This window comes from Leopardus geoffroyi, chromosome D4 (assembly GCF_018350155.1).
Source record: "Leopardus geoffroyi isolate Oge1 chromosome D4, O.geoffroyi_Oge1_pat1.0, whole genome shotgun sequence".
In the NCBI taxonomy this organism is placed as follows: domain Eukaryota; kingdom Metazoa; phylum Chordata; class Mammalia; order Carnivora; family Felidae; genus Leopardus; species Leopardus geoffroyi.
The window spans coordinates 62180346-62205354 of record NC_059342.1 but is presented as its reverse complement, the minus strand read 5'-3'; the positions used below and the strand labels follow the sequence as shown (position 1 = coordinate 62205354).

General features: G+C 46.2%; 1 protein-coding gene across 3 annotated transcripts in view; it reads right to left on the bottom strand.

Moving 5' to 3' along the window:
- NR4A3 (nuclear receptor subfamily 4 group A member 3) overlaps window positions 1–24197 on the bottom strand; it is a 41040-nt gene extending 16843 nt beyond the window's left edge. Inside the window, exons 1-6 of one of the 3 annotated variants that reach the window (XM_045468259.1) lie at window positions 23572–24197; window positions 20159–20332; window positions 16947–17914; window positions 13293–13422; window positions 12657–12829; window positions 1949–2148 (exon numbers count right to left, since the gene is read on the bottom strand). In XM_045468259.1, the coding sequence (XP_045324215.1) occupies window positions 1949–2148; window positions 12657–12829; window positions 13293–13422; window positions 16947–17912 (1469 nt within the window). In that variant the 5' untranslated portion in view covers window positions 17913–17914; window positions 20159–20332; window positions 23572–24197. Of the gene's footprint in view, window positions 1–1948; window positions 2149–12656; window positions 12830–13292; window positions 13423–16946; window positions 17915–19184; window positions 19257–20158; window positions 20333–21865; window positions 22104–23571 lie in introns of those variants that run through there. The other 2 variants (XM_045468260.1, XM_045468261.1) reach the window with 2 other exon arrangements.
- Between the last annotated feature and the right edge of the window lie 812 nt (window positions 24198–25009).

The window sequence follows — 25009 nt, the reverse complement described above, 5'->3', positions numbered from 1 at the left end:
GGCACGGCAGTGAAGCACTGTGCACCGCCTCTTTCTGTAGTGAACACGAGCCTTTTCCCTTCATGGCTCCTTCCCTTCTTATTCTCAAATGTCAAAAACTGAAAAGACCTGAGACTAGACACTACAATTCCACTCTGCAGACTCTAAGAACACCAAGTCCTTGCAACTGCCAGAAGTCAATCACAAAAATAAAAAGTCACTGAAAGTAAAACAGTCATTTTGCATATCCTTCTCTACTTTAAAAAAATTTTTTTTGACATTTATGCATTTTTGAGAGACCGAGAGAGAGAGAGAGAGAGAGAGAGACGGAGTGTGAGTGGGGGAGGGGCAGAGAGAGAGGAGACGCAGAATCTGAAGCAGGCTCCAGGCTCTGAGCTGTCAGCACAGAGCCTAATGCAGGGCTCGCAGAGCTCAAACTCACCAACTGCAAGATCGTGACCTGAGCTGAAGTCAGATGCTTAACCGACTGAACCACCCAGGTGCCCCGGTGCAGGGCTATTTCTACATCTGCTGATAGTTTATATTATGTCCATCATCACCTCGTTCATCTCTCATGACAGGTGCCTTGGAACACCTAGATGTCACCACTTAGCTATGGGGCCTACGCCACTCTTAATTGCTTCTTTTCCTTACCTGTAAAACAGGAATCCCGATTGCTACCTCTTAATATTGTTGTAGGAATGAAATAAAGGATCTGAAAGACCACGCACCGGGCCTGGTACACAAGGGGAGCTCAAAGAGCAACAGGTGTAACTAATTCTGAATTCTCTGTGGTCCTTAACTGAATCTTACCTTTCCTTTCATTTTCCAGTCTCTTGCTACATATTTGTCTCTTTTAGCCTATTGCGATAAGTTAATATCTCTTAATTTGTGCTTCTTGGATGAGTAGTTTCATTCATTCATTCACTTAGCAAGTATTTCCTTAGGACCAAGTATATGCCATTCCTGGAGCCAGGCACTGGAGAAAACTTAGTGAATGGGGCATATATGGCACCTGCCTGTGGGGAGCTTATCCCTTACTTAATCTTTTGCTGTCTGCCTAACAAGTGACAGTCACATTGCTGGCTTGGCTCCTGTGCACACCGGCTTGGCTGTAATTATGCTAATTACTGACTCCTTAGATGTAACTCCTCCTCTCTCTCACAGATCCCGCCATAGAGGCATACAAAGGACACAATCGTTCAGTCTCAGTATTTAAAACATGGACCTCAGGCCACTGGCTTCAGAATTGCTGAAACATGAGTTAAAAATGCAGATTTCTGAACGTTCTCCAAGGTAGCTCCAAACCAAAATCGCTGGGAATGAGGCATGGGAATCTGCAGTTTAAACAAGAGTTTCTGGTAACACGGTATGAAAAGCTTAGACAGATCCCAGGTTCCAGCTTTTTGAAAATTCACTGCCTTTCAGTCTTTGGTGTCACTGAATAGGATAGGTTGAACCAAATCTTTTGATCCAGATTCTCCTGCAGTAAACACTGGGGGGTTGAGAAGCTGTGGGAACTCTTTAGAGCCCCAGCTTGGGTACTAGGACAGTAACTTGTCAAATAGAAACCCATGAGGTAAATGCAATGTTCAAAACAAAAACTTGCTGCCAGGAAATACCTTATGCACCAGGAGAGAATCTTCACAGAATCACAGAATGCTGGAACTGCAATGGGCTTCAGAGATCAACAAATCTAACCTCATTTTACAAAGGAAAGTAAACTTCAGGTGAGGCCACTGACCTGCCCAGGGTCTTATAGCAAGTGCATGTTAGAACTGAGACTAGGACCCAGGCATCCTGGCTACCAGTCCAGTGCTCTACCCACTGCCCGGTTTTTTAATGCCTGACCAAATTTCCTATTTCCTTCCTGAGCAAACTTTTCACCGATGACTCAGTTAACAAACCCAGCAGGTTTCCAACTGCTTCAAAGCAAGGAGAGAACGAAAAAAAGATAAACAGTGATTACCTGATGGAAAGTCTGAGAACAAACAGCTCCAAAAAGGCTGATTCTATAAGTAATGTCTGATCTTCTTTGGGGAGATCAGTAAACCCGGGAATCTTTTCCGCCCAGCTTCTGGATACATCGATGGAGGCTGTCAGGAGATTGTAGAACTGTTGCACATGTTCGGCATCTGTGCCTGCAGCGGCCTGTTCGGTGGGACAGTACTGGAATGCAAACCACACACAGCAGCATTATCTCAGTGCAGCAGAAGCAGCAGCAGTCTTAACAAGCTGGCTCTTCCCAGGCCATCAGTGCCTAAACCCTCACTTTTAGGTCTCACGGTTATAAACACTTTTTTTTTTTTTTTTTTTTTTTTTTTTTGCATTTAGTCTCCTCTGATTCTCACAATGTAAACAGAGCAAATTTTGTTACCTCTTCACAGACAAAAGAAATCTGGTTAAGTCCCATTAGTGCAGTGGTTTTCAATCTTGATGCAATCATCTGGGGAGCTTTAAAAAACACTGTGTCTAGCTCCTAGGCACAGAGATTCTACTTTAGCTGGTCTGGGGTGGGGACTGGTCAGCAGGAATTTCAAAGGCTCCCCAGGTGATTCCAAAGAGCAGCCATTGTTAAGAACCATTACCCCTAGAGGTCTGTGTCCAAGTAGGCCTCCAGGGTCTACTGATTCCGGGAGAGCATGGCTGTCTCCAAGCAAGATGCTCATTAAGCCACAGTTCTCAAAGTGTAGTCCCTGAAATGTGCCAGAAATGAACATCTTGGGCCCCATCCCAGACCTGCAGAGGCAGAAACTCTGAGGGTAGGACCAAGAAACTGTTTTATTAAGATCTCTAGCTGATTCTCATGGACACTGGAGTCTAGGAATCACAGAATTAACCAATAGGAGAAGAGAATGATTTTTGCTTGCTGTGACATAAACCAAATCAGGAAGGGGATGGGAGGGTGTCTTCTTAGTAGGGCCCAGGCAATTATGTGCTATCAGACTCAGGACTTGTGGGTACTAAAATGAATGGAAGTTAAAAAAAAAAAAAAAAGAAAAGAAAATTCAGTTCCTTAGTCACACTAGCCATATTTTAAGTACTCAAAAGCCATGTGTGGTATATAGAATATTTCCATCACTGCAGAATATTCTACTGGATGGCATTGATCTAAAGGATCCCAGGAGAAGAAAGGTACAAGTAGGAATGAAGTTCCTGCCCAGCTTTTGGATATTCTGGTAGAGTCAAGGTTTTGCCTGAGTCACTGGAGGAAAAAAATCTTTCCTGCTTTAGGCAGGAAGATTGATATAGCAAGATAATAATCAAGGGACAACCAACAACACAGAGACTTAAGAGATCTGCAGAAACATTCATGTAAATATGTGCATCATTTCCTTAAGTGTGCATTTGCGTCCTTTCTCTCAGCTCCTCCTGGGATATGGATTTTAATCCTTATTTTGCAGATGAGAAAACTCAGGCTCAGAGGGAATTCAGAGAGGTTAAGAGACTTTCCCAAGGTACACGACCAACAGTGGTCCAGTTAAGACTTAAACATGGGGGGCGCCTGGGTGGCGCAGTCGGTTAAGCGTCCGACTTCAGCCAGGTCACGATCTCGCGGTCCGTGAGTTCGAGCCCCGCGTCGGGCTCTGGGCTGATGGCTCAGAGCCTGGAGCCTGTTTCCGATTCTGTGTCTCCCTCTCTCTCTGCCCCTCCCCCATTCATGCTCTGTCTCTCTCTGTCCCAAAAATAAATAAACGTTCAAAAAAAAATTAAAAAAAAAAAAAAAAAAAAGACTTAAACATGGCCCTGTGTGTTCCGCTCCTACACTTCCTGGCTGTTAATGTGTCTGATGTTCCCAACTGGTAGCTGTGGGATAGTTTTAAAAAGCATTTTGCGTTGCTCTAATTGGAGGTCTCCGGGTGTGTATTCATTTGGTCCCATGTTTTGTCAGCAGCACAGTGACTGGCACATAATGGACCCCCAATAAAGTGTTGTTGCATATTGTGCAATGAAAGAATAGTCACGGGACTGCCTAGGTTTGCCACAACGCCCTAACCTGACTGGAGGAAGAACCGCCAATAAACACCAGGTACCGACTGAGAACATAGACAGGAGGAAATGAGACATTTCTCTCAATTGGGTCTCTTTTTTTCCCCTTTCTGCATTCCCAGGAGGCATACGAAATAACAAAAGACACCATCAGCCGGAGGGCCCAGCTGCTTTAATCCTAGATTTGTCCAGGCCCCTAATTTGTGAAATAATGTAGCTCTGCTGCTTTACTTTAGTTACCTGGGGTAAAAGACTTCGCTTTTCTGAGCCTCAGTTTTCTCCTCTGTAAAATGGGGATAATAGCCTCCTCAAGATTCTGTTGTAAGGATTATATGTGATAATATTCGTGAAGGGCCCAGGACAAGGAAGATGACTGATGATGACAGTGATGACGATACTGATAACGATTATGATACTTGGAACTAACACTGTCCCTCCACTTCCTTATTTATAAAATGGGGAAAGGGGAAAGTTAGAAAAAACTGGAAGATTTCCAATTCTCAGCCCTGACTTTCTAGGATCCATCAGGTCCAGTTTGGAGTCCTGGCTCCTCCGCTCTCAATAATCCCACACAGGGCTTGGGTTCTCTGAAGCCCTGGATGTTTCTGTGATGTGGTGGGACTCCACGGGAGCAAAGTCCAGGAGAAGGAAGTAGTCCTTCTTCCCACAGATAGTCAAGGATGTCAGCATGATCCTGGTGTCATGACACTTCCCAACACTTTCTTTCAGCACATACACTACTAACTGGAGGAGAGTAGAAAAAGGGATTTTATTTTATTTTTTTTGCTTTCTCTTCTTATATGAATCTAATTCCATATGACCTCCAAGGACAGGAGGAAAACGCCCTTTAGGAAGCCGACAGCTCTACATGTGAAACTCCTGAGTGATAACTGGAGTAGAGAAAAGAATGTTGGACCAGGCAGCAGGTCATGGGGTCCTCCCCCAGGCTCTAGTATTGACTTGCTGTGCTGCCCTAGACAAGTCACTTAACTTCTCTGGAGAAGGAAGGGACTGGGCTACCTGATTTTGCAGATTCCATCTGGCTCTTTGCATTCAGCTGTCTTTCTCTTATTGATTTCTGGTTTAATTCCATTGTGGTTTGACAACAGACATTGTCTGTTTTCTATTCTTTGAAATTTGTTAAGGTGTATTTTTATGGCACAGACTATCATCTATCCTGGCAAATGTTCCAAATGTTGGTTCTTGCATTCGATGATTCTAAGTGTTGCTAATCATACCAGGTATGATGTTACTGCCTGGAATTTGACACTGATTCAGCGTTATTTTGTTTTAAAATAGTATGTTAGGGGCGCCTGGGTGGCTCGGTCGGTTAAGCATCCGACTTCGGGACTTCGGCTCAGGTCGTGATCTCACGGTCCGTGAGTTTGAGCCCCGCATCGGGCTCTGTGCTGACCGCTCAGAGCCTGCAGCCTGTTTCGGATTCTGTGTCTCCCTCTGTCTCTGCCCCTCCCCTGTTCATGCTCTGTCTCTCTCTGTTTCAAAAATAAATAAACGTTGAAAAAAAAATTAAAAAAAAAATAGTATGTTAAACAATTGTATGTTTGGTTAAAAAGACCAAAGGTTGTAAACTTTTCCCTAGGAATGGCACCTAGCAGCTCCCTCCTGTGCTGACTTCTCTGAAACCATGGCTCACAACTCAATAATCACTCTGCTTTCAATATTTGCTCAGAATCCTCTGGAGTGTTTAGCTTCTACCCAGCATCCTCTGCAGGGCTCTGTCCCTGCTGGGCTCACATTTCATGCATCCTGCACACAGGGAGATGTAGTCCCTGTGTACCCTGCGTGGGTAGTTGTCTGTGATGGAGTCCAGCAAGGAGAAAAGCCAGCAGGCCTGGCGTGCCAGACTCCAGCCAGACCCTCTGGGCTTCACCTGCAGTGATTCTGGTCCACATTCCAGAATTCTGGGGCCAAACTGGATTCAGCCTGAGCCACCAGTAACTTGGGGGTGACTGGTGGGTCAGCATCCAATGCTAGAGGAAAAGACAAACCCAGTGTTGCCTCTACTGAACATAAGATTTAAAGAAACAGAACAAAACATTTTAGATACTTTCTCACCTGGCCTAGCAGTTTTTATCAAACCTCACCAAGGCATACTGGCCCTGGAGTTGGATGAACCAGATCCCCATTCTCTGCTTCTGTTCTCCTCTACATTACTCTGTCTCTGGGCTAGGCAGGTTTGGGGTTCACCAGAGAAAATCTGGAAACATTTGTTTATTGATCATTCCAATTGAATTTTGGTGAAACAGAGAATGACTTTAAAAAATGAATCTTTTTTTCCTGTTTATGCTTTTTATTCCAGCCTGTATGCATAATAGATCCATCAAAAAATCTGTCTTTACTTCTAATCAAAGACACAGTATTACATTTACTAGCCATTTAGAAGAGGATACAGCTAATGTCTGATGGAAGTTTCTCCAAATTACCTAGAATGAGAATCTAAAGCTGAAAACAACCACAGAGGTTAGTTTCCATATGGCAGTAATATGGCTGTGTAGATCAGACTTCAGAAACAACGCTGGCCTAAAATAAATTATTCGAATGGGAATTATTCGAATGGTGATAGACCCTTGGTGAATGCCAGCCCTACATTAGCAATGTGACATTTTCATAGCAGAATGGAATCTGATATTATTTACTCTCTCACTGCCAGTCCAGGCTAAATATGTAAAATGTCCTAAGAACGTTTTATCTCCCTGTAGAAGATTATTTTTCCATGAGTCTTTATATTTCTTTATACATTTTAGATGTGATCACTACATATGAGCCAAACTACGTACACATATTCTTAGGTTCTTACACTATAAAAAGTGACACTTTAAAAACTGGCAATGAATATGTTTTCCCCCAAATTTCTTCTTTTCTGATCTAACAGCCTCCCCTGCTAAAAAAAAAAAAATAATAAACAAAAAAGCCTCCTCTCCTCCCACTAACGGCATCACCACAGTTATACATTTGCTTACTTTCTCTATCCTTCATGTCAGCTGCATGAGGGTGGGACTCTTTTGCTCAAAAATGTGTCTGCTGCTCCAGAAAAGTGCCTGACACCCAGTAGCCATTCAATAAATATTTGTTAAACGACTTAGTTACTTTCCGGAAAATGTTTATGTCTATTGCCCATCCCTTCTCAGTCTCAAAAAAGGCTGGGAAATAGATGTGAGGTAAAAATGGATTGTTCTTATTAAACTATATTGGTGATTCTCAACCCTTAGTGTGTCAACAGGTCATCTGAGGCACTTGTTAAAAAACAGATTTCTGTCTGCCTCCTCCTCTGCTCCCCGTTCTGATTCCATAGGTCTGGGCGTTGCCCAGGAATCTGAATTTTTAAGCAAACACCCTAGGTCCTTTGGCACACCACACTTTGGGAAATGCTGAGCCCTACCCACAGTGGAATTACAGCAAGTGTAATGGTCAGAGGGTCAGGGAAGAAGGCTGGAAGGGATCGTGGCAGTGCATTTAGTCCAATCTCCTCACCATTCAGTTGAGGAAACGAAAGCCCACCGTAGCGCAGGAGCTGGCCTGAAATCATCTAGGTAATTGGTGGCAATTTGAGAGGGTTTTCTGAGTAGCTTTATGAAAACAGTTTTTTTGCAGAGTTTTTATACTGTTTACTTTGTAGTCTAACACGCGTTCGCCCTGTTGTTTCTTGTTAACATATTTAAATGCCATTTGCTGGTGCCTGGTTTTATCCCAGCAGCATCTCTTGTATTTGGAATCTCTTACTACACTGAGTGATACCAATTACCAAGCAACATCCTAGTTTCCTGAAAAATACTTGAAATGACCAACTAATGAGGACCTTAAGTATATTTCCTCATCAGTAATTATGCAGGCTCTGAAGCCAAGCCCAGTATCTATATATACTTGTATCGCTAAATGAAAAGCAACTGTGGGACAGAGAATAGCTACATTTCAAGGAGAAACAAATCAAACATGACATGTTTTGACTGCCCTGATATACAATGATCTGAGCTCACTTTTGAAGGAGAGAAGTTTGGCCCAAAGGAGAAGTGAAGGTCCCAGAGCCAGGAACACTTTCACAGAGCGAGGAGCTCTCTCTCTCTCTGGCCTCTAAAACATGCATTCCCTCTGTGACCTGGAACGCAACCCCTCAACCTCCCTTTCCCACAAATGAGAAAAACCCGCTCACTTACTACCTTAAAGGCACACATGCCTGAACAAGAAGGTTAGAACACACCTGCGGGCAAACATTTTCTCCTTTCTCTATTTACCTGATTCACAGGGGAAACTGGCATAGTCATGTCAATAAGTTGTCTTGGTCAAGTCAACTGTCTGATGCAAGTCTGACAGGGCAAATTCTTATTTAAATGTAGTAAGTTATGGATACACACGAAACTGTTAACATTGGTTAACCGCTGAGGAGTGGGATTAGTCAGGAATAAATGAAGAAGAGACTTTCATTTTTCACTTTATCCTCTTCTAAAAGGGTTACCTTAAAAAACCAATGGGCATATATTACTATTATTGTAATTTCTAAAAACTTAATAAGGGTTCTATTTAAAAAAAGAACTAGTGAGGAGTGAGGAGTGCCTTGGGTGGCTCAGTCGGTTAAGTGTCCCACTTGACTCTTGGTTTCAGCTCAGGTCATGATCTCACAGTTTTCATCCCAATCCTGCTTGGTTGGGATTCTGTGCCTCTCTCTCACTGCCTGCTCCTCCCCCACTCACGCTGTCTCTGTCTCTCCCAAAATAAATAAATTAAAAAAATAATAAATTAAAAAAACCCTAGTAAATTGTCACTAAATAGAAATGGCAGTATGGTGAAACAGAAACTTAATACTTGCAGTGATGAGATTTGGATCTAGCCCTGGCTCTGCCACTGACCTTAGGCAAGGCACTTAACTCCTTTAAGCCTCTATTTACTCCTCTGAAATTATGGGGGTTGGATTAGATGATCTCAAGGTCACCTCCAGTTCTGTAAATTTGTGTTGAATATATATACACATTAATATACATATACGCACATGCGTATATAAGCATAAAGAAAAGGTATTAAAAAAACTGAATTTCAATGAATGGCATTCCTAAAAAAAATGACTGAAACCATAAATTATAACACATAAAGCTGTGGCATAAGTGAAATTGTGTAAGAACATATGAGATAGCGCCTAGCTCAAAGTAGGCACTCAATAAATTCATTTTACTTCATTTTATGTTAATGCTTTTTAGAGATCAAAGCAAGTTGAATCTTGTTAAATAAGTTACTTAACACATATTATTAACATATATGTATATATAAATATAAATTCATATAAATGAAAAAACTGTTTGCATTTGGGACAACAAAGTAAACCCCAGAATCACTAAATTTTAGAATTGGAAGGAATTCAACTTTCAAAATAGCTTCTCTGCTTGTGAGAAATCCTGTTATGTGTTCTCCTTAGTTACTTCTTGGGTTGTTACTTCTTAGTTACTTCCACAGGAGCTCTTGTGGCTCGGAGAGCTCATCCTTATCTTCAGAATGAGCTGGAAGGGGCCCCCTTCTTCTCCCTCTAGATTTGCCCTTGGGAGCACCAGTCTTCTTTCCACAGGGTAAAAGGGTGACCTAGTCCTGCCAAACTTTTCCCCTTCTCATCCAGTTATCTTCATTTTCTCCAACCATCCCTTGCAAGTTTCCAGAAAAGGTGTGTCCACATCCCTCTTAAACTCCAGTTTGGGACTGGACTTAATCCTTGAAGTGTGTCTCACAGGACAGTCTATGGGACCACCACCAACTTGGTTCTGGTCCTATACTTTTACCACTGCAGCCCAAGGTAGCCTAGCATCCCTTCCTTCCACCACACATGTACTTTGTTGTTCATAGTGAGTGTGCATGGAATAAAGCCCCAAGATCTTCTTAACATGAACTACCGATGGGCCAAGGCTCTCCCATGCTTTAAAATTCTAAATACCGAGCTTCATATTTATTTTTGTTAACTTTGTTCATGATGGCTTCAGCCCATCCTGTTCCAACCTGTCGAAATCACTCTGAATGTTGATACTGACATCCATCATATTAGCGATCCCTCCCAGCTTTCTGTCATCTGCAAATGTGATCAGCATGCCTTCTATGCCTTCATCCAAGTTTTTGATGAAAACTCACTGTATTTTTAAAAAGTCTTTTAATTTAATTGATTTTGGTCCAAGTTTTGATAATTTTGTAAAGCTATCTCAAAGCAGGAGAATCCAAGTTATGAGGTTCAATCTGATTCCAAAACAATGCAATTAAAATAAATATGCTTTACAGAATTGAGCAAGGCTCCCAAGGTAGTATCAATGTGACCCAGACTCAGGCATGGTCAATCTGCTATTTTGGACAAAGCTAACAATTAAATTGGATAAATGTTTGTTGATGAGGATGATGACTCTAGTCTAACACACTGAATAGTGCAGAGGCAAGCAAACACACTGGATTGATTTTTCTGTGTGGAGACAGTTCCCAGCTGGGGCAATTCAAAGTGCTGGAGAGGGTTTGCCACTGAATGACTAATTAGGCCATGTAGACCAATAAATGGATAATTTTGGGCCAAAAAATCACTTTTGGGGCCTAAAATCTCTGCACTGATCATCATTAGTGATTTCCAATACCCTGGAACAATGTCAGACTGTATGCGACAGCCTCAGTGTTGGCAGTGTGGAACAGCTTCATTAATTCAGACTAATTGCACAAGGGGAGGCCAAAGTTGCTTCAGGGAGGAGACATCTTTATTCCCAAATGCCTTTCTAGCACCCAGTCTCATTGAAACCAGAGACACAAGGAAGGAAGCATGGTATGCAGGGGCTCAGATTTTGGGGTCCAACACACTTGGCTTCTAATTGTCTCTCTGATGCATGGCTAGGTGACCTTGGGTAAGTCACTCCTTTCACCTCTCCAGTTTTAATCTCCTCATCTGTGAAACAGATAAGATAACACCTACCTTAATGGTATTGCTGGATGGTGCCTGACATTTGTTGTGTTCACACTTATTAATACATTCAAACAAATGGTAAAGTAGGAAAGGTTGGTCAAGGAGATAATGTACAGCGTACTGTGCTAAAGCTTTGACAAGTACCATCCTATTGAATCTTCTTCACAAACCACCCCAGGAAGTAGATATCATTGTTATTACTCTATCACACAGATGAGGAAACTGAGGCATTAAAGGGTTTAGTCAGTTGCTCAAGGTCACCCATCTACTAAATGATGGTTGTTTGGATTTTCTCCTAGGCCTGCATGTTTCCAAAGCCTAAGTCCTTAACCATTGCATTATTCTGTTATACTATTATTTGAGACTTGACTTTAGTTAAGAGATGCTACTTGTAATCAGAATAAGAGTCCTCAACCTTTGGTGCTAAGGATCTACCATGATTCTCATGTGAAGTCTTGTGATCAGGTGTGGAGAGGAGGCTTCACCGCCTATAATGAGGCTGAGGAGGAGGGAAGGAGGATCACAGCGGGTTTACCAATCACCCCTTCATTTCTGTCAACACTGCAACCCAAAAGGAGGGCACGAAGCAGATATACACACATCTTTGCCAGCTCTTCTGTCAAAAACCTGAAATACTGATGAGACCTGGGGAGGGCAATCTGGAAGTAGCTGCTAAGCCAGATCAACCAACTGGACTTGCCTCTCTCTCATCTGTGTGCAAACTATGTTTATAAGTTTTCTTGTATCAGAGAGGGGGTAACCATCCTCACCGTTCATGGTTTTTTAAATGATGAAATGAGACAACACACCACAATGTCTAGCATGTAGAAATCGCTCAATAACTGTGTTTTTTTCCCCCCTTTCTTTCCAACTCTGGTGAGACCCCATCTTATTAGAAGTTTCTCTTCTAAGTCTTTTTCAAAACGGCCTTTCAGTAAAGTTTATACATTTGCTCAGAAAATCCCTTCTCATGGTCCTCCTCTGTGTTATCCAAATTTCCAGGAATTTTCACAGTTCAAGCTGATGACATTTTACTATATCTCATATGAAATAAAAATATTGATATGCCTTGGTTGACTTCAATAACAATATTGGTGCTTATTTTATGTTTTTCAAAAGCATCATTCGTGTGTGACTGATGTTCAAAACATCCCGCTGGGGTTAAATATTGTAATCATCTCCACTGTGGGGATGAGAAAGCCAAGAGCAGGAGCCAGGTGACACAGGCAGGAAACAGCAGAGGCAGCATTCCATCCCAGTGTCCCTGACACCTCCCAATGTCAAAGCCAGAGCTTGCTCCTCTCCATCAGTGGTCTAGTCCCTCTATTCACAGGGCAGGTCAATCAATGCCCATGCAGTTGGGTAAACTGCTTAAGGATAACTTGAGGCCCACCCAGATGGTGTGATCACAATATGAAAAAAATTGGTAGTCATTTCCTCTAAACCGTGAAAGAAATCTACACACTGTAATTCACCTGTGCAGATTTTCATTGGCACAACCATCAGGAATCCTACAACAATGGTACGACAGGTGCAGCACCGTCAGGGTCATTTGTTAAGGCATTTAGAGATCCAATAAGGCAAAAATGATTTGGTGCAATGGATGCACCGGAATTGCTAAATGAAGTGAGAAATATAGGAGAGGTATGAAAACTGTTTAGTACAGTGCCAGGCACAAAGCCATTCAATCTACTCTCGTTAGTAGTATCATGAATAGAGACTCTGATCATTCATTCGAAAAGCAGGACATCACAAAACTTACTCTGGAGTAATCGAGATCTCTGGGTGTTGAGTCTGTTAAAGCTCGGACAAGGGCATTCATCATACAGATCGGAGGAGAAGGTGGAGAGGGCTGAGAAGGTTCCTGCTGTAATGGGCTCTTTGGTTTGGAAGGCAGCCGACCTCTCCTCCCTTTCAGACTATCTGTACGGACAACTGATACCAAGAGAAAGAAAGAAAAAATGTCTTCAGAGATATCCACGAAGAGCCATAAATCACAAAAAGGAATCAAAACACATTACAGTGGAGCAATCATTAATGGGACCAACCATTTAAAGGTGGCAGTAAGTTTGGAATAATATGCGCACAATGATTTAATGAGAGTTGAAACAAGCAGAATAAAAGCCACCCATACTTACATTTGGTAATGAATTAGCTCTAAAAGTCTCCTTCTTAAATAGAACAGAGATGTATGTACACAAGCTCTCTATTGATTTTGAGAAATTAGAATAAGTGGTCCTCAGCTATTTTTAAATGCTAATATACACCATAAAAATAAAATGTGGGAAAGAAGGGGAAACTAGGAAAATTCACCCATCCCAACGTCAATATTAACATTTTTTCAGTGATATCTAAGAATATGTGTAAACAAGCTGAACAAAAAGCATTATGTCCTTACCTTCTTTAACCATTCCAACACTGAGACACTTCTGAAATCGACAGTACTGACATCGGTTTCGACGTCTCTTGTCTACAGGGCAGTTTTTATTTGCCAGGCAAACATATTTTGCATTTTTCTGAACTGTTCTCTGAGAAAACACAATACAGAGATAGTCAACTAATAGTTTCTGGAAAGAGGTAGGACCTGACAAGATGTATTTTAATTACAATGTGAAAAGCGACAGTGCAATTCGTATAATTAGATAAATTTAATTTCCTAACACGCTAGCCTGCAGGAAAAACAATTTTATTAGTGTTAGCTGCTGACAATGAAAATCATCTCGGATTGTTCTGAAGCAAGTCTCAGGAGACACCCAAGTCTGAATGATAAAATCATATCTGAAATTACCAGGTCAACATATCATACCTTGGAGGATTAGATTATCTCCACTTTTAATATCCCTTCGGGAACAATTTTCTACTTGTTCCACTCCCCTGATTATTGCTGACCTTATTAAAATAAAATCAAAATTATCTGGGATGTACTTTGTTGGCTATCACTATTGTAAGTCAAATATCACAGTAACTGGCTTTGTTCCCCAATAGAGATGAAATCTTAAAAAGCAAAATGAGGACTTGACTAGTTATAACATATAGGAAATGTTTTAATGCAAAAACAAAAAAATCACTCAATCGGCCTATATCATTTATTTAACCTTTAAAATATTAAGATAATACATATTAAAAGAATATTCTCTTAAGAATATGTATGGTAAACTGGTCATTTCTGATTTTTCAAAGCAAAATCTTAAAATTGGTTACTAAAAACCACTACCACATAGAAGGAAAAAAACCCAGAAAAGAGTAAAAGAAAGAAATATGAGAGCCATAAATTTTCAATGAAAATTTCCATTAATAGGTCATTTCAAAAATGACTATTGACATAGACATCAAAATAGCCATATTGTAAATGACACATCATAAAACTTGGACTTGGATATAAGATGATGTTGTATTCTTCAGAATCACATATATTTTTAAATGACACATGGAGAAATAACTAAAGCGTATTTTATGCTCCAGATTTTCAAAATAATGATTTATTTTTTAAAAGTTAAAGACACTTGTGCAAACAGATGTGTATTTACCACTTGGAGGAAATCATTCAGAAATCACCTGAATCTATACAACTCTAGATAGAGCAGAAAGTTGAATTTTATTTGGTAAGCCTGGGCTGCGTTTAAAAAAAAAAAGGAAAAAAACAAAGAAATCGAGATAATTTGGGATTGGTGATCTATTTTGGGTCCAAAATTTTAGATTTACTTTCAATCTTTTACTTTTAGCAATCCTCAACCCCCACGTATTAGTTTTCATCCTATCGCCTTTTACTTTCATTTCAGGAAATGGTTTCTAAATTGCTTATATAAAACTTAAAAAAAATACCAAAGCCAGATCCATTTAGTTTAAAATGCAAAATTCCAAAACACAAACGTATTTCTGAATTTCCAGCATTTAAATTCTCAACAGTCTTTAAGGGTAGGAAACTTAAGTTTTCTGAATGAAGCTCTCTTTCATCGGACATGCAGTAATTTCTAAAACTCTATTTCTTGCCATCATCCTCAAGGCTCTCTGCCAGTTTGAGTGCTGGTGGCATTTTGCTTCAGGTATACATTTCCCAATAACCTGAAAGCTTCCCCACATTTGTGTGTGCCTGCACAGTTTAAGGACAAGGAGAGATCGTTACGGTTCAATCACTGAATGCCCATCATTAACTGCACTTCGTGTCACATTTTTAAAGAATTCAATTTAATGGTAGAAAGCCACTGGGTCAAACCGGCTCCTGTTCCTCTAATTAACAGATCTGTGGGGTGGTTCTCCCTGATCCTACCCCCACCCTTTCAAGTATAGATTTGTTTTCAAGGCATTGCTGCAGAAAAGGGACGCTGTTGGGGAACACTTAATTGACATTTCTAGACTAGGAATGTATTACCATTCCTGTATTTTGGTTAACTCTCAATTATTCAGAGGTGATTATATTTGTGGGTTAATCGTACTTCTCTTAATTGTTTTTTTCCTTTCTTTTACCCTTTCTGGCTGCCTGTTTCCTTGCCCACCAGCATTTCCACTGAAATACTGTGAAAATGAAATCTGCTAAAGGAAAGTGGTTAACTTGAAAGTAACCCTGGTAAAGCTTGGGTAGTTAAGAAAAAAAAAAAAAAAAGAAGAAGAAGAAGAAGAAGAAGAAGACTAACCTGAGGGTTCTACATTTAACATACCTCCTTTATGGCACTTAGCATAGTGCAAAGTCTTTCCACAAGCATTTTCTCATATATCTGCAGAATTTAATTAAGCACACGAATCCTAACTCCAGATCAAAAATAATTATCGCTTGCTGGTAGGTATGCCAATCCACAAACATGTGCATTTTTACAAATACTCTGCAGGTTTCATTTGATAATGAACTAGTGTTCTATGGCCATTTAAAGATTATAAAGTGCATTCATAAATGTCTTATCTAATTTAGTACTCATAGCCCTTCTCTGAATTTTATTCACCTGACTGGAAAACTGAAGCCTAGAAAGGCATATCATGCTCAACGTCATAGACTGGTAGGTGACAAGATCAAGGACTCCTATTTGAATGTTCTGACTCCAATTTTAGCACACTCCCAGATATATCCTATTGGCCCCCCCATACCAATTACCCAATCAGCATCTAGCTTCCCCTCTCCCTCCACCCTGCCCAGCACTGGAGGCTAGGGAGTGGTTCCTGTGGGAAAACATTTGTGGGTTTGCAAATGCCTGAGATAATGGCCAGGGGAGTAGGGAGGGTGGCACAGAATTAAGTGTCTGAAGAAGTCTGGGAGTCAATAGCAAAAGTAGAGCAGCAAGAGAACAAGGCCTCTTCTTCAGTGGTAGAGAGAGCACTGGCCTCAAGAGTTGAAAGAAACCGGCTGAAACTGCCAAACATGCCACTAAGTCACCATTTCTAGCCTGCACAAGACTTCTCCTAGGCCTCAGCCTCCTCCCAGGCAAACTATGGGGGAGGCTGAAGCGCCTCGAACTGTAAAACTTCCCTTTGGGGCTAATGAACAGCATCTACACCTGGCACTGCATGTGGCACAGAGTTGGAGGGGACTGGTGAGACCCAGCTTCTGTCTTCCACAGAGGGAGCTGCCCCAGAGTGCATCAGCCACTTGCTCCTGTCTATTCTGTTGCTGCAGATCTTGGACGAGGGTGCACACTTTGGGATCATGCAAACGTGACTTGGCATCCTGCCTCCCTCTCGCTCTGAACGTGTGTCTTGGGGTAGCTGAGTAACATCTCCCAGCCTCCATTTCCTCATCTGTGAAACAAGGATAATTAATAACCACCTTCAAGACACTGTTAATAAAAATAGCTACTGGGTGGCCAGAATTCAATCTCAATATGCTGAAGGTTCCCTCTGGAAAAATGTTCATTGAGGTAAAGCCATGTCAGGAGGTTCACGGCCCCCTGGAGTCCATCCAGCTCGGCCTCCTGTAATGGACCTCAAGTTAAAACCCCCTGAGAGAGCGCATGTGAAGGTGCCAGGAAGGGCTATAGGAACGCACCCCTTGGCTGCTCACTTGAGCGGGTGGCACAGGAGGCTGGCTGCAGGGGGGAGGGGGCGCCAGGAGGAGGCGTGCGCTCACCTTGAAGAAGCCCTTGCAGCCCTCGCAGGTGCGCACCCCGTAGTGCTGGCAGGCAGCGTTGTCCCCGCACACGGCGCACGTGCCCTCGCCCGACGACGAGCTCCTGTTGGGCGGCGACGGCAGGCTGGGGCTCTCGCCCAGCAGGCTGGACGCGGTGGGGGAGGCCGTGAGGCCGAGCGGCGGGAAGGCCAGCGCGGCCGCCCTCTTGGCCAGCGGCAGCCCGTACGGGTGGCCCTCGAGCGCGGCGGCCTGGCTGCTGGCGGCGGCGGCGGCGGCTCCCAGTGGCAGGCTGAGCGCGGCGGCGGCCGTCGGGTCGTAGCCCAGGTGGTGGCCGCCGGCCGGGCTGGGCGCGGGCGGGTGCGGCGGCGAGGGCTTGAAGTGGAAGAGCGGGAAGCGCGCGCCGGCCACGGTGGGCACCGCCTTCATCGGCGGGTCAAGCAGCGGGCCGGGAGCGATGCAACCCTGCGCCGAGGGCAGCGCGTCGTCCCACAGCGCCCCCGCCTGCGGAGGGAAGCCCGGCGTGGTGGGTGTGGACGGCGGGGACGGCTTGAAGTACATGGAGGTGCTGGGCAGCACCTCGTCCTCCGGGCCGGAGGGGGGCGGAATGGAAGGTTGCTGCTGCTGCTGCTGCTGGTGGTGGTGGTGGTGATGGTGGTGATGGTGGTGATGGTGGTAGTCGTGCGCGCGGCCCTCCTCCATCTTGATCAAGGGCCGTGGCCCAGACGGCTGCATTTGGTACAGGCAGGAGGGCTTGAGTTCGTAGTTGCTCGAGTAGCCCTCCATGAAGGTACTGAAGCTGGGCAGGGACGTAGTGGCCGTGGCCGTGATCTCAGTGCTGCCAAGGTCCATGGTCAGCTTGGTGTAGTCTGGGTTCATAATCTCCGTGGTGTATTCCGAGCCGTAGGTCTGCACTGCATAACTGGAACCTGGAGGCGAAGGGCTATACTGGGCTTGAACGCAGGGCATATCTGCAGGACAAAGGGACAGGGAAAAGGGTCTTTCAGAAGCAAGTCAGCACTCTCTTCTAGCTGACAGGTAGCACTGGATTCATTGCTTTCTAATCTGGGAAATGGGATAGGAAGTGACATCTTTTCCTCCTTCTGGTAGCATAGATTTAAAGCTCCATGCTTACTTTCTTTCCTGGGAAGAAAGCAGAATCCCTGACAGACTGTCAAAGGGGCACAGGATGCCAAAACCAGGACTCCTGGGGATCTCTGTGCCCACCTTCCTTCCCTTGCCCTTGTCCACCACCAGATCTGGAAAATTTGATTTCTTCCTTCATAAGCCCAGTGGTGTTTTTACAAAGTGGTTTTAAGTCCTATAAACTAATTGGGGGTGGTCTCAGCCACAAGTTGGGAGGACAAAAAGAAAGCCAGTGAATGCTCTGTTGGTTTATTTTTGGGGAAAGAGGCCAGGAGTCCCCCAAGTCACACACATTGATTTATACATTTATGAGTTGGTTAAAAAAAAGGGGGGGGGGTGTCCTATGTGGGACTTCCTGGCCAAGGGAGACTGACATTCTAACATTTTATGAGTGCCAACTGAGCCTACCCACACACGTTGTGGTCGCTTTCTCCCACCCCCTCCCCATTTCTCCAAACACAGCCAGCAGCCTACACAAACTGGACCCCTGTTGATGACTTCAGCCAGCTAGGTGGAGAGGTGGGAACACAGGCCCAGGAAATGGACTCGGGGGAGTGTGTGCCATCTGCAAAGAAAAGATCAGCAGCTGCAACAAAACACCCACCAAACGTGCTCTCTGCCATGTACAGTATATATATATATTTTTTTTTCCAATTCTGACTAATAAAATATATCAGTAGCTGTTTTAAGACAACAGTTTATAGCTACTGTAATAGGTGAGTTAGTCTACAAATTTTTTATGGCAGAAGAATTAGTACCCTTAGAAAAGAAAGCAGCCGCTTAGTAGGTTTAGTTTCTATGTTGAGCCCCCAAAGAGATGGGTATCCAGGGGGCTTATTATTGTTCAGAGAGGTTGAGCTGGATGAGAAGGCCCTGAGAATTATTGGACCTAGTGGATGTTTATCTAGTTATTTCCCTTTCTTTATGGCTAACTAGAAATGATACAATGGGTAGCTTCTGGTGGTTGGTTTTTCTGAACTGGAGGAAAACCAAGTGCTTAGCCTCTACCTGGAGTCTATGGTATAGAAGTTGTGACTAATAATAAAAAAGAAAAAAAGTCAATACTTCACACTTCCTTTGACATCTTTCTCTTACCCACATTTCCAAATCTGATTGAGTCATGTGTGTATGGGATGAAATCTTGACTTGGAAAAAGGTGATGAGGGCCTGTTGGAAGAAGCAGTGATAAGGAGAGTCCAGTTCAAGCCTTCATTTTTCAAGAAGGGCCTTCAAAACACTCTCTAGTTTGATGTTAAAAGATTACTTTTCCTACTGTCTTCTTGTTGGGGTGAAATGAAAGACTCATGATTTAAAAGAAAGGCCACTGCCTGATGTTCCATCTATTCTCCTTCAGCACCTCTAGATTTCTCCATTGGTCTTCTGTCATCCTTCCTTGCCAGTCCCTACCCATTGCTCTTCCTCATGTCTTCCTGAGGTCTCCAGCCAGAAGATGAGTCTGCTTGGGACTAAGTTCTATTTATCTGCATATCTTTGGTGACCACAGCCCAGGGACCTGGCATCTCTTTAACAAATGCAAAAAAAAAAAGGTGTAAGGAGCCAAAACCTGCAATCCTTTCTTTTGCCCAATTCGAATTTACTCCTTGGTTTCCTGCTTAAATGCTTTTTCCCTTTTCCTCTGAGCTTCAATAATCCAAACTTCTGCACCAAATGATTTGGGTTTTATACAAACATGAGCTCTGTATTGCTCAAAGTGATCCTGTAACTTTTACGTGCATTATAAACTGAATATAAAAGGAGAGCAAAAATGAAGACATTAAAATGTATAAAAAGATCCTAATCTTTTATATGCATTACATTTTTCTTAGGAAAAATATTTTTGAGAAATGCAAGGCTTAATTTAATCTGGCTGCTCCACTAGGTAGCAACAGGGTGTGGTATCCAGAGGAGCTTCGTGCAATGAGGCCACCTGTGCTGTGAAATGCGTGGCCAGCAGTCACTGTCCTGGCGCTGGGCAAGTCGGAACAGCCTGCCTGCTGGACGTGTGGCTCCCCCATCCCCCACCTCTCCAAACCTGGGAGGGATAAAAAGGGTCGTGCTTTCAGACCTACCTGGAGGATATCTTGCGCGCTGAATGGTGGGGCTGTGGGTCTCTCCAGCAGAGGCTGAGAGGGTAGGAGGCGGGGAAGTCCGGCGAGGCGAAGCGGTCACAGTGCTGCCTGGCTCCGCGGAGGGTCCAGTCTCAGGGCCCGGGCTTGCCGGACTGCGCTCTTCCGCAGTGGGCTCTGCGGGCACCGGGAGAGAGGACAGAGCTCAAAGTGAGACCAATCTGGGTCGTCGCAGTCTGGGCTGGACGTATTGGGAGGGGGCGGGTTGGTAGGGGGTCTCTATGGATGCTATGTTAATTACAAAGAATGGTAAAGGGCTAGAAAGCAGTGCTTAAGATGAACGGAGTCCCTGGGCACTAAGTGTCACATCACCTCGGGGGTAGCCACAGAAAGCTTGTCAGCACACACTGCACTTTCTGGCGTTTTGTGGCACCCAAACCTAGGCTAAAAAAAGTGTATTCTGTCATCGCCCAGAAATTGATCTCTCTGTCCCTACAACCGGTTCTGAGCTCGTTAAGTCAAGGAAACCAAAGAAAGAGCACCTGAGGAAGAGTTTCGCCCGAATTCAAGGGGTCAGTGAGTGTGCACGAGCGGAAAATAGCCATTTTCCAACTCCTGTCCTCCCCCCCTCCCCACCCCTCAAATACAAAATTTACACGTTGCATAGGAAATGCACAAGGTCCGGAACGAATGCGTGAATGCCCCGAGGAATTAAGAAAGTCTGCGCTTTTCATTCTAAATGCTAATGGAGCTTCGCTTCTATTAGCCGCGAGTTTCGGGGGCCAGGGGTCAAGCAAACAAAAGGGCACAGTGGAAATAGGCCCGCGCTGGAAACAAGGGGACAAGGCGGCTGGAGTTCCAGGCTGGTGGGGTGGGCGGAGGGAGGCCCCCTGCACCCAGCAGGCGGTATCCCTGAGGGTGGGCGACTTCTAGGCTCGGGGCCATCCGGCGGCCCAGAGGGGGCACATTCCGGAGGGCGCCAAGCGCGGCTCCCGGGCAAGCGTCTCTGCGCTCAGCCTCATCGAAACTTTGTAGCTGGAAGCGCAGCTCCGCGGGCCTCAGGGGAGGGATCCCCTGCCCCAAATTCTGGCCTACAGCGCCCCCTTTGCCTGGACCCGTTCATTTCTAGAGGGTTGGGAACACAGAACTGAAAAAAACCAGAACACAACCCAAAAAAACCTCGGGGGTGCGCGGGCCGAGAGGGGAGTGTAAGTTTCGTCCCCCGCCGCCCCTGCGCCAGGGGCTTGCCTGAAGGGAGAGAGTGGGTAACAGAACCCCCAGGTCCGGGAAGCCCTGGAAAGCCAGGAAACGGGGGATTCCCTCGCCACCCCCAGCCCCAGCCCCTGCCGTGCCCCAGCTGATCGTACGGAAATCTTGCGCTCGCTCTAGCGCAAGCACGGGCGGATCTTCCCACGGCTGTAGCAGGAGCTTCCCGTCCGCCCCGAATTTTTAATGCGAATCTCCAGCAACCTTCCACCACCTCCTGCAGTAGGTGCCCTCATTCCTGCCCTCCCCTGGGTCCTTTCGAGCAGAGTCTTTCTCCGAGGATCGGCTTCTGACTCGGCTCGGCGAGGGTTGCGTCTCCTCAAGGAATGGGCTCCCCTCGAGCTCCGGGCGTTCGCGGGAAAAAGCCACACCACGTTTCCTACAGCCGAGCCAAGAGCCCCATGGCTCCCCCCCACCCCCCCGCCCACTCCCATGGCCGGTTACCTAGGCAAAGCCTCCGCGCCTGGAAACACGTTCCGTCGCTCCCGCTCGCGGCCGCCGAGGCCGGGAGCACTGAGCCTCGGGGTTGTAAATTAGGTAGAAATAACTACCTCTGTCAAAGCTCCTTTCTTTCTCGTGGGCAGCCGAAAGGAACACCCCCGTGTTCCCCTCCCCGTGGTGAAGTGTGTGGAGGAAACCGTGAAACGCACCATTGTGACCGGGGCTCCTCCGCGGAGTTTCCAACCCTGGGGAGCGGGGGCGGAGGTTGGGCGGGGGCAGTAGGAGTGGAGGAGAGACCGACAGAAAGGGAAAGACAGAGATTCTCAGAAAGACCGAGGGAGAGGAGACAAACCGCGGGGGAGAATTTCTGCGAGCGCGCGTCCGCAGGGAAGGGAGTGGGTGGGTGTGGGGGGAGGGAGCCGGTGTGGAGATTGCCTAGCCAAAGGAGTCTTTGATATTCACGTTAGGAGCGCCGAATACAGGTAAGATAACTGGAATGAACTCTAACTTCATTCATTGTCCCTAAGTAGCCGCGTTGGGCAGCTTTTTTCTTTCCCCAACTCAGTTCTGTAAAATACTTCTCTGTCGTGGGAATAGAAGATTCAGGACAGATTTGTCCTTTACCTCTGTCCTGGCACCCTAAGGCTCTGGGATAACAGCCCGAGATTTCTGATTACTAAACTCCTTGCAGCACTTCCCTCTGAAGAATCCAGAGGCGTAAATTAAAGGCAATCTCCAGGAACGTTCTTTAGAAGCAAGGGACAAATGCTTTCTCTCTTACTACTGACCCAAGCTTCCAACGGGTTCGAGAGGTGCCTTTGGAAGCCAGTCTCCGCAGGCTGCGCTCTCATAACCGCTCTCCTCTCACCACTGAGAACTTTCATTTATTTCTATTAAGAGCAAAACACTCAGAGCAACTTCTCCAAAAGTCAGTTAAGAGTAAAACATTCCCACACCAAGCCAAGGCCCGAAGGAAAGGAACACCATCCCCACGCGTGTCCGGGCTCGGGAGTCGGCAATTACACCCGATTACCTCTGAAGGGAAAAGTGTATACGGGCAAGTAGGCTACGCCAGGCAGACGTGCCTAGGAGAGCCCCAGGCTCATTTCAATACAATAAGCCACATTCCTACAATTACGCCCTGTTTCCAGAGATCACCGGAGCGCCTTTGCAAACTCCAACCACTGCTGCCCAGGCCCCTTCCCTCTCAAGCTTCCTCCCAGCCAACCAGCTGGGAGTCACCATTAGATATATTAACTTGGATCCACTGAAGCCCCTATTTTCAATCCTAGTTAAAAGGCAGGAAAATTACTGCCGTTCATCACCGGAGCTGCAACTCCCTGCCGCTGCCGCTGCCGCCGCCGCCGCCGCCGCCGAGAGCATCATTACCATGACAACTAGAGCCGAAATACCCTGAATTACATCGCTGGAGCTGCTACTGCACAAATCCCGGTCCTCCTCTTTGTTAGAGGCTTTTCGCCTCTTCGGGTGGGGGGAGGAATCCCACGAGCTTCAGAGATCCCCGCGGGCCCGCTACAGGGGAAAAGTTTCAGATCAGAACCCACCGGGCCACTCGGCGAGCAAAGCCAGAGCGAGGAGGCGAGGGGGAAAAACCCCACACTCAAAGTTGTCAATTTCGGGAGCGACGCTTCCCAGCGCGCCAACTTTTTAACAAGTCCCCCAATTAACTGGGCGAATCTCATACGTACTCGAGTGCTGTAGCGGTTCCGTCTTTAGAGCGAGTTTCTAGAGAGCTGCCCCGAAATCTGCACTGGGGGGGAGTCACAGCTGCTGTCCCGGAAGGGCTGCGGTGTACAAGCCCAGCGGCTCCCAGAGGTGGTGCGCGTCTGGCAGGGGATGCTGCGATCCCGACTCATGGGAGAGTGCCGGCGAGGGGTTCCGCGGGCGTCCGGGCTTCGGCCGCGACCAGGGGGGAGGATGCCGCCGCAGTTCCCACCTCCAAGGCCACCGCCGGCGCTGTCAGCGTTGCAAAGTGAGTCCGGGAGGGGCGTCCGGCTGCCGCGCAGCTCTGCACGGGCGAGGGCGCGGGGCGAGAGGGGTGTGAGCGCGCGGGAGAGAGTGGAGAGTGTGTGCGGAGCTTGTGTGCGCGCGTGTCTGTGTGTGCGAGTGAGGGAGCGGGTGTGAGCTCGTCTGTGTGTGGGGAGCGGAGGAGGAGCAGGAGCTGGAGGGGTGGGGGGCGGGAGGCAGGAGACTCCGCTCTCCCGGCTGCGCGTTCGCTCGCTCTCTCGGCACGTCATTTATGCCACAGGAGCCCTAGCGGCCTCTCCATAGAGTGCCTGGAATGCGAGACGTCAATGTGACGCCATGGGACGCTACGTCACCCTCCTCCTCCCTCCCCTGGCCCAGCCGGTTCCGCGTGTGCGAGGGAGGGTGTGTGTGTGTGTGTGTGTGTGTGTGTGTGTGTGTGCATGTGCGCGCGCGCGCGTTCCCCGGCCATTCTCAGGGCTGCACAATGGAAACTGCGCGGCACGGCCAGCCCCGGCAGGGGGGCCTTTTGGACCCGCGCCGCCAATCCCTTCGCAGCGGCGCTGCTCTCCTGGGCGCGAGTCTGCGAGAGGGTGCAGCGGCCCGCCCGCGGGTCAGGCGGGACCGCCCAGCTGTCAGGCTCGGGTGGAGTAGAGTTGGAGGAGTGCTGCTGGCGCGCCTCCGAGGCTGCCCCGAGGCATGGAGCCAGGGAGAGGGGGGTAAGGGAGAGGACAGCTCTTCCGAAAGGGAAGGCTCCGCCAGCCAGCTTCTCCGAGTGACCTGGCAGCCGGTGCAGGAGTCAGGCACCGGCCCGAAGACTCCCTGAGGTGCAGCTGCGCTTTCCTCAAGCAACAGTTCCAAAGCTGTTTAAGTCTCTCTGGCCCTCAGCGTGTAGACTAATCCCTCTCCTCCTATAATTTGCTGAGTGCGTGTTTCGCACTGGGATGCAGATGGCTCCGGGAAGATAAGGTTTTATTTCTTTATACTAAGGTGTGGATTTCCTAACTGGACCCACTATAACCCAACTGAGTGCACATCCATCATCCACGTGCGCGCTGCAGAAGAAACTACTTAATGTGTGTAAAAGAAACACACGTGTTGAACAGCTGAGCGGGTCTGACTGTTGCAAATCATTCCCCCCCCCCCCCGCAGAAATGGAAA